General features: G+C 31.8%; 1 protein-coding gene across 1 annotated transcript; it reads left to right on the forward strand.

Annotated features, from left to right (window-relative positions):
* The first annotated feature begins 1,341 nt into the window (after nt 1-1,341).
* LOC105800128 (non-specific lipid-transfer protein 2) lies at nt 1,342-1,807 on the forward strand. Its single transcript, XM_012631055.2, has one exon. It carries the CDS (start codon nt 1,391-1,393, stop codon nt 1,679-1,681), a length of 291 nt encoding a protein of 96 aa, XP_012486509.1. The 5' UTR covers nt 1,342-1,390; the 3' UTR covers nt 1,682-1,807.
* The last annotated feature ends 8,664 nt before the right edge of the window (nt 1,808-10,471 follow it).

The following is a 10,471-nucleotide window of genomic DNA, read 5'->3' on the forward strand; positions in this document are numbered from 1 at the left end:
AATGAGTCTATTTTAAGTAGAAATAAGTGGAAGCACCATATGAAGTCTGTACAATGAGATAATTGAATTTTAGTAATGAGAGGTCAGGATAGTCAATCAGTGAAATAGGGGAGACTGTAACTAATAAACTGTACTAATTGGCTAAACAAAAAATTCTAAAATATTTATAGTAAAAAGTCTAGTTTCAGGGAAAATTTACAGATCTAAATTTTGAGTTTTGTAGCTTGAGTTATGATTCATTTAGTGACTGCTGCGCAGGTGGACAGCCTTATTATTAACAGTGAAATAACTTTTAAAAGTAAATTTTTATGCCTGGAACTTTTAAGTTAAGTCAAGTAACGCCTCATGCTCGACTCCGGCAATGGTCTCGGGTAAGGGGTGTTACAGAATGAGATACAATTCCAATTAACTGTGCGAGGTACTCCACAACAAAATGGCATGACAAAAAGATGGAACAAAACCTTGCTTGATATGGTTTATTCAATGTTAAGTTATTCACAACTATCAATATCATTCTAGGGGTAAGAATTACTAATGACTAGCTACATTATAAATTACATACAAACTAAGGCAGCACCTTAGGATCCATACAAAATGTGGCACGACATGAAGCCAAGCCGAAATTATTTTAGGAATTGGGGATGCCCAACTTACGTGTTGGCTAAAGATGCAAAAAAGTTGGAAGCACAGATAGAATTATGCATGTTTGTTGGTTGTCCAAAACGAACTAAGGGTGGGTGATTTTATAACCCAAAAGACCAAACGGTTACGGTTTTGAATTATGCTACTTTCCTTGGGGAAATCTACATTAAAAATTTTAAACCTCAAAGTAGATTATAACTTCAGAGAATTTCAGGAAAATGAGCTTATTTTTGATAACTTGTAAGTCATTTTCCGTGAAACAAACGCATCCGAAGGAAAATAAATAAGAGGGTAATAATTTTATAAACAGTGATCCAAAAAATTTTACTCATACCATCATTTTGATTTATTTTATTAGTGATTTTCATTTTCTATTTTACTTTTTGAGCGACTCTTTAAATAATTGAAACCATTAAAATAAACCATAACAACTAAAATTTAAATTTTAATATTATAAAAAACCATATATTTTAATTTAAATTTTAAAATTAAATTGTTCAAAGATTAAGCTATTTTCTCCGCTTAATAGGCAGGTTTGAAAATTTTTTACCACAAATTATCTCTCTCAAAAATAGTAAACCTAACAACATCCTTTTACCAAATTTACACATTTACACGTTTTGTCCAACACTCTCGACAATTACCAATCCAATTGTTATAAATTGTGCCAAAGTTCATTGGAAAAAATACACCATCACAAATTACCAGTATTAGCCACCCAGCTAGCTAAATTTTTATTTAAAAAAACATGAAGAGGTTTTCCGTTATTGTTTTGTGCGTGGTGACTCTAGTGGTGGTGTTGTTTTTAGGTGCAGAGGCAGCTCCAACGCCGAAATGTGATAACCCCTTGGAGTATAGCTCATGCTTGAATGCGTACAAGAAGCCACCTCCATCAGCCGGTTGTTGCCAGAAGATGAAGGAACAAGCACCATGCTATTGCGAGTACATGAAGATAGAAGATGTCAAACGTGTTTTTGACAGAGTTGAGATTGCGAAAATGGCTAAATTGTGTGGAGTTTCATATTCTTCCACCTGCTAGAATCCCGTTTGGTTTCATTTGACTATCTCTGGCTGGGATAACCTAGCATCTCAATAAATGAAATTTTATTTGAAAACTATTTTTTTACTCATAATTTCGACTATAATGTACTTGTGTTCTTTTTTTTTTTTTAGAATGATACTGGTGGTTTGCTATTATTTACCTTTATTGTCTTGATTCATGTTACATATGTGCAAAAAGAACTACAGAATGATCTAGATTTTATTTGAACCGTACTGGATTGGTTGGATTGGAAACTGATCTGGATAGTGGTATAATTAGAGGGGTTAGATTGGTTGACCCACAGACCAATAGGGAGTATTTGAATCGATTTTCTCTATTTCTTAAAAAATATTTTTATATTTATTTTAATCTTTAAGTAATTTATTTAATCAAACTAGATGAACAGGTCGAAATAAAAAATAGTTATTTAGCTGATTTAGCTATCGGTCCAGTTCTGAAAACATTGTTATAGTTAAAAAAAAACAAGAGAAATGAGTTGTGTAGATCAAATTATTATATTATAAAAATATATGTTATTTGAATATTTATTTGGGTAAAATACACTAGTAGTGACTCAACTTTTGGTAAATTTCTTTTTTTAGCTCCAGATAGCTAATGGTGACAACTAGACTTATTAATTGGCCGAGTTACCTGCCTAGGCCCGATGGTCTACTCGAAAAATGGAAGGATTTGGACAAATATATGATGCTAAAAAATGGGCTTGGGTAAAATTTAATGCCTATTTTCTATATGGGTCAGGAGCTGTAATAAATTTTTTTGACCCGAGCCCAATCCGACCTGAATATATTATGTTATAACAAATAATTATATTAATTATATATGTTAACTAATAATTATATATTTTTTATATTTATATTAAATTACTAATGCAATAACAACAAAACCCATTACCCAAAACCTAAAAAAAAAAAACTTACCCAAGTAAATCATTTGCTTCAACTATACCTAAAGCCCATCAATTATTTAACCATAGACATATTTTAGTTAATGGCATACAATAGATTTACCAAGTTATCGTTGCAAGCCCGGCAATATTATTTTAGTGAGGGATGAACAAAATTCTAGAACTCTGATTCAAAATTATCTTGATTCATCCACCAATGAGGAATTACCAAAACATTTGACCCTTCACACATTACTATATAAGTGATTAGTCAATCAAATAATAGATAGGAAATGGGTTGGTTTGAAAATAAATGGATTGTTTGTCGTAGAATATTATTCTCGTCAGAACTCAAAATATATAATTTTAAAAATTATATTTAATACAATAAAACATACATTGTATTTATGCTAGTATTTTTTAATGAATTTTTAATGTGGTATTAAACTCTTAGTTGATGAAACTTGTTAGGTTCAATAGACTATTAAATCATTAATTCTGAAGCCATTAATCATATTTGTGTTTATTGTAGGGTTCAAGTAAATGAGAAGCCTTCGTGGTAAGGATCTCTCATTGCGAATTGGAGATGGGACAAATGTAGCAACAAAAGTAGTGGGAGAAGTACATTTGTATTTTGATAATTTTAGGAAAATTATTTTAAATGGCATTTTTTATGTACCTAGTTTTAGGAGAAATTTAATTTCTGTTGCATGTTTATTTAAAGAAAGTTTTTCTGTGGCTTTTAATAAAGGGATTGCAATTCATAAAATCATGTTCTTATCCGTAATGGATGGGTGCAAAATAATATTTATTTTCTTACACAAAAGAGCTACTCACTGCTTGAAACCAAACTTGTGAATAAAAAACTTGAAACTTCACACTCTGATTCTTATGATATTTAATACTTAACCGTGTTAAACAAGAAAGATTGAATAAAATTTTTAAAGATGAGATTTTAGGTTTACTTAAAGTGATACATCTTCCACAATGTGAATCTTGCTTGAAACGTAAAATAACCAAGCAATCTTCTAATGCAAAAGGTACAAGGATTGTTCAATCATTCAAACTTTTGCATACCGACGTATGTGGTCCTATGAACGTTAGTGTAAGATTTGGCTACAATTATTATGTAAACTTTTTAGATATTTATTCCAGATACTAGCTAGTATGTGTACCTAATGCATCACAAGAGTGAAACTTTTAAAAAAATTTCAAGAGTTTAGTGTGAAAGTGGAGAAACAATTAGGTTTACCCATTAAGGCACTTCGGTTTGACCGACGTGGGGAATACTTATCGGACGAGTTCATAAGATACCTCATAGAGAATGAGATACTATCCCAATTAACTGTGTAGGGTACTCCACAACAGAATGTCATGACAGTGAGATGGAACAAAACCTTGCTTGATATGATTTATTCAATGTTAAGTTATTCAAAACTTCCAATATCATTCTCGGAGTAAACATTACTACCAACTTGAGATATTTTAAATTACATAAAAACCAAGGAAGCACCTCAGAATCCATACGAAATGTGGCATGACATGAAGCCAAGCCTAAATCATTTTAGGAATCGGGGATGCCCAACTTACGTGTTGGCTAAAGATGCAAAAAAGTTGGAAGCACGAATAGAATTTTGCATGCTTGTTGGTTGTCCAAAACGGAGTAAGGGTGGATAAATTTATAATCCAAAAGACAAAAAGGTTAAGGTTTCGACTTATGCTACTTTCCTTGAGGAAATCTACATTAAAAATTTTAAACCTCGAAGTAGATTGTTACTTCAAAAAATTTCAGGAAAATGAGCTTATTTTTTGATGACTTGTAAGTCATTTTTCGTGAAATAAACGCAGCTAAAGGAAAATGAATAAGAGGATAATAATTTTATAAACAACGATCTAAAATATTTTACTCATACCATCATTTTGATTGATTTTATTAGTGATTTTATTTTCTATTCTACTTTTTTAGCGACTCTTTAAATAATTGAGACCAATAAAAAACCATAACAACTAAAATTAAAAATTTAATATTCTAAAAAACCATATATTTTAATTTAAATTTTAAATTTAAATTGTTAAAAGATTAAGCTATTTTCTCGGCTTTGTAAGCATGTTTCAATTTTTTTACCACAAATTATCTCCTCACAAAAATAGTAAACCTAACAATATCCTTTTACAAAATTTACACATTTACACGTATTGTCCAAAACTCTCGACAACTAAAAATCCAATTGCTATAAATTGTGCAAAAGTTCATTGGAAAAAACACATCATCACAAATTACCATTATTAGTCAGCCAACTAGCTTTTTTTTTTTTGAAAAAACATGAAAAGGTTTTCCCTTATTGTTTTGTGCATGGTGACTCTAGTGGTGGTGGTGTTTTCGAGTGCAGATAATATGATAGTATAAAAATTTCGTTAAGAAATTTTATCGTTTGTATGCTTAATTTGTGAAAAAGGACTAAATCGCGTAAAGTGTAAAAGTTGTGTTCTATTAGCTAAAAGTGTTAAATAGCTATATAACTTTAAAGTGGAGGTCCTTATATGATATCTAGACTACTAATTGAGTTATTGGATGTGCATGGCATGGTATTTTTGAAAATTTTAAAGTTTGGTAAGAGTGAATAGGTAATTAGGAAATTAAAGGTTAAAAATTTAATATAACAAAATAGTAATCATCTTTCTTCTTCAACCTACCAAAAATTTCATCAAACATTGGGGTTTTGAAGCTTTGAAATTCAGCTAAGCTCTGTGATAGCCCGAAATAGGGCCTAATCGGAATAGTGGTTTCGTAACCACAAATCCGAAGTGAAATAGTTTTATTTTATAAATTTTTATTAGTTACTGATTGATTGAAATATTGTGTAAAAATATGGATAGAAAATTTTAATGATTTAGTGCCTAATTGAATTTTTAGGACTAAATCGAGAAAAATGCAAAGTGTGTCTAATTAGTGATTAAATGACTTAATTGAATTATTGTATAAAATTGGAAGTGTTTATGTGGAAATTAGACCATTAATTAGTGTTATGGACACAAAAGGATATTTCTAGAAAAATATCTAAGTAATGGGTCAAGGGTATTTTTGTCCAAATTGAATAAAAGACAAAATAAAGTGAAAATAAGTGTCCATCTTCTTCAAAATCAGACGTTTGCTGCCAAAAAAATTCATGTCACCATAGCTAGGGTTCTTGATCTTCCTAAGCTCAATTGTAAGTGATTTCTTGCCCCGTTTTTAATTATTTTCGTATTTTTATGCTTATTGAAGCTTGAATTTCATGTTTCTACCATTTAATTTAAATGAAATTGAAGTTTAAAATTAACCCATTCATGATATAATTGTAAATTGATTAGTGATGTTAGATAATGAATGTTTGAAGTGTTAATTACAAGTTTTACTAGATGAATTTCAATGAAAAAGTTGAAAAGGGCTAAATTGTGAAAGATGGTAAAGTGTGCATAAAGTTGTGATTTTGTGAAATTGAGGGCTGTTATGAGCATGAAATATGATTTAGTGAAGTTTGAAATTTAAGAATTTAGTGAATTTTATTTTTACGAGCTTAGGGACAAAAGTGGAATTTTGAAAAGTTTTGGGGAAAATGTAAATTTTCCAAAATGTTGTGTATGAATTGTATTTGAATGAAATGTTGATAAAATGTATTAAATTGTGTTAATATAGATCAAGAAAGAAGAAATAGTGCAAGTGATCGGGAAAGAGAAAGTTATCGACTAAATTACAAAAATAGTCGTTTTGCATCCGAGGTAAGTTATGTGTAAATAATAGTAATATATTTTATAAATTGTGAATTTTATTTGATATGTGAATCAATATTGAATGTGGAAGGAAAATTGTTCATGAATTATTCAAGTGATAAAGTGTTTAAAATAAAGTGTTAAGTGTAAATTCCGGTTGAACTTAGGAATAGAAGTGGATACAAGTGACATGTCACTAGAGATCAGTGTTACAGTGTTACAGTGAGTCCCGGGTGCTGGGTGATCTAGCATGTGTTGCAGACACCTGACAGCTTGTGTGAGCAGGCCCGTGGACATTTCAGTGTTATTGATCGCTGGTAGCTTCGGCTACGTTTGATGGTAGCTTCACTACATAACAAATGGTAGTTTCGGCTACATTTCAGATGGTAACCGGCTACATAACAATGGTAGCCGGCTACATATCGTTGTTGCACTTATGTGCTAAATCTCTACGATCTGTGTATATTCCAGTGTTCAACGGGATTAATGATGGGTTAAAGTGAATATGAAATGAAGTGTGTATGCAGGAACAATTGAAAGAATTGAGCATATGTGATAAATGTTAAGTGTGAAAATGTATATGCAAGTGAATTGGTAAGATTGTGCATGTGTAAGTGATTGAAATTGCTAAGAAATGTTTTGATTAGTTATATGTTAAAAGTGTTAATTATTAAATGAGTAATTATTATTTACATGTAACTTACTAAGCTATTTATAGCTTACACCTTTCTTTCTTTTCCTTTGTTTTATAGTGATTTGAACTTGATCGAATTGGGGATCGTCGGAGCTCGTATCACACTATCATAATCATCTCGGTATTATGTGATTTTCAAAATGTTTAAACTATGGCATGTATAGGGTCTTAATCATTTTGAGCATGTTCAAATGATATGGCTAATATTAGCTATTGAAGTAGCTATTAAAGAATATGTTTTGGTGTTATGTATGTTAAAATGGTAACTAATTCAAAGAAGCAGTTTCTTTGACAGCAGCAGTGGCGTGAATGTGAAAAATCACCATAAATAGTAGAAATGGAATTAGAGAGTGAATTATATATGGAATTAAATCTTATCAAGTCTATTTTTATATGAAATAAACGGTGTAGGCAAAGGAATTCTGTATTTTGAGATATTTGAATTTTAGTGAGATAGGGTCAGAATGGTTTTTGAAGTCCCCTATTCTGACTTTGAAAAATAATTATAAATTGTACAGAAAGAATTATGGGTCATAATTTATATGTGTAGATTTCTTAGTGAGTCTATTTTCAAAAGAAACAAACGATAACCTTATATGAATTCTGTACAAAGAGATAATTGATTTTTAGTGCCAAGAGGTCAGATCTGTTGAGCTGTGAAACAGGGGATACTTTAATGAATAAACTGTACTAATTGGCTAAGTCAAAAATTCTGAAAATTTTATGATAAGTAGGAACATGAGTCTAGTTTCAGATAAAATTTACGGATTTAAATTTTTAGTTTTTTAACTTAAGTTATAATTAAATTAGTGACAGTCGCGCAGGTGGACAGTTTTGTTGTAAACAGTGAATTTAATTTTAAAAGCAAATTTTTATACTCCGAATTGGTAAGTTAAATTGGATAACATCTCGTACTCGATTTTGGCGACGGTCTCGGGTAACGGGTGTTACAAGCTCTCCCTTGCATGGTGAGTGATTTTTGTTTCGTTTTTATTGGTTTTTATGTTTCCGGGATCGTTGTAGCTTAACCTAGCTAGCCCGGGGACTAATTTGCAAAATAGTTGAAGGTTTAGGGTTTTACCATTGATTAATATGTTAGGATTTTGAAATTTAATGAAATAAAATTAATCATTGTTGTGAGATAAACACTTTTTGTTCAGTGAGTTTTGATAAAATTGTCAAATAGAGACTAAATTAAGAAATGGGAAAATTGTGTGTTAAATGTGTGAAATTGTTAATTTTCTGAGCTGCTGTATGCACATATGAAATTCGACTAGGCTTATATAGGGATAAAATTGCATAAATTTCATTTTACGAAGGACTAATTTGTAAAGAAGTTAAATATTTAGGGGCAAAATGGTAATTTTGCCATAACTTGAAATTTGGATTGAATTGAATAGAATAATGATTAAATTTGTTAAATTTGATTATATAGATCAAGAAAAGCGACGTACGGAATTAGATTGAGGGAAATATAAAGTTATCGTTTAAACAATCATTTTTCATCGTACGAGTTCAAGGTAAGTTCGTGTAATTGCATTGTGTATTTATATACTTTAATTGAAATATATGTTTTTGGATTGTGTAATCATGATGTATAATTATCGAACTTATAACCGAGGTAGTACGAAGAATATAGAGTCCCGTTTGAACCTTAGGAATTCGTAGGATACAAATGACATGTCATTAGGGTTACCGATTTGGTTGTGGTCATGCATGTGTTGCGGACACACCACAACTCGTATGAGCTTATCGATTTCAACTCGTGAGAGCTTACCGATTCATAGCTCGGAGGAGCTTACCGTTTATCACTTGTATGAGCATACATTTACAAGAATTGACGGATTTACAGTTTAGTACATCTCGCGCGTGCTACCCTCATATCTAACGATATTCTAAGTGGCTCAACGGGTATAGTGATATTACGAGATTACACAAGTTTAATACGAACTAGTACAGGTATTTACATGAAAATGGGTTATATATGATATACGGATACACGGTATAGATGGTACATGTACATTAAATTTAATAATTGTTGAATTCATACATGATTCTCGGTTTTATATGAATACATGGCTAACTTGGTTAATGGTTATGTGATAGGCTTTGGCCAAATTGAATTATGTTATGCTTTGAGTTATTTACCTAAATTTGTGGTTAAATGGTAAGTTTAATTCTGTATTATACGAACTTACTAAGCTTAATTGCTTACTCTATTTATTTTCTCATGTTTTATAGAGATTCGAAAGCTCGTTCGGATTGGAAGTTGTCAGAGACCGCATTACACTATCAAACTTTATTTTGGTACTTTTGACTTTATATTTTGGGTTAAATGGCATGTATAGGTCATTTTGGCTAATGGTAGCCTTTATGTTTTATTGTGTATTTAGCCATTTGATTTGTCTTGAATTTGGTATATTTTGTTATGTAAATATGTAAATGGCCTTATTGTATATGATATACGGTTGTCATGTAATGCTTTGTTTGTGAATTGGTATTAGGGTACCAAATGGTTGAAGTTAAAATGTGGTATCATGTTCAATTTAGGCACTAGATCTCATAGGTGAGGTTGACCATTTAGGTATACTTTGGAAGTATATTTGGTATGTTTTAAAGTGATCATTTGAATGTGTTTATGGATATCACGTTGTATGTGTGAAATTACATATTATAAACTTGATATTGGTTGGTTTTAAGTGTCTACTTATGCCTTGGTTCTATACAAATTGATGTGTATAGGTTGGTATCAATGTGGGTGAGGAATATGGCTTGGAAAATGGCTTATTTTTGTCCACACGGGCAGAGACACGGGCGTGTGTCTCAGCTGTTTGTGACACACGGTCAGGAGACACGACCGTGTGTCCCGTGATACTTCTATACAAATCAAGTCAGTAGCTTCACACAGCCTAGCACACGGGCGTGTGGCTTGGCCGTGTGGCACAAGTCAGTATACTCTCCAGTTTTCACACGGCTTGGCACACGGGCGTGTGAGGTCATTTCGAATGGTACACGGCTTGGCACACAGGTGTGTGGTTGACTGTGTGACCCAAGTCAGTGAGTTACACGGGGTTGGACACAGGCAGAGACACGACCGTGTGATCCCATTTCGAATGCCCACACGGGCGTGTCTCTTGGCCGTGTGAGACACACAGCTTAGCCACACGGGCATGTGTCCCCTGCACATTGAACATTTCAATGTTTTCCTAAAAATTCCTTGAGTACTCGGTTTAGTCCTGAACCACTTTTAATGTTTATTTAAGGCCTTGAGGGCTCTTATTAGGGACTATATGAAAGAATTTGAATGGCTTTTGATTGGAATGAAAAAAATGAATATAAAAAGTATAATTGTTTGAGTTATAAGTTCGGTAATGCTCCGTAACCCTGTTTTGACGTCGAATACGGGTTAGGGGTGTTACATGATAACCCCTTGGAGTAT

The sequence above is a fragment of the Gossypium raimondii genome, chromosome 9 (genome assembly GCF_025698545.1).
Source record: "Gossypium raimondii isolate GPD5lz chromosome 9, ASM2569854v1, whole genome shotgun sequence".
NCBI lineage: Eukaryota > Viridiplantae > Streptophyta > Magnoliopsida > Malvales > Malvaceae > Gossypium > Gossypium raimondii.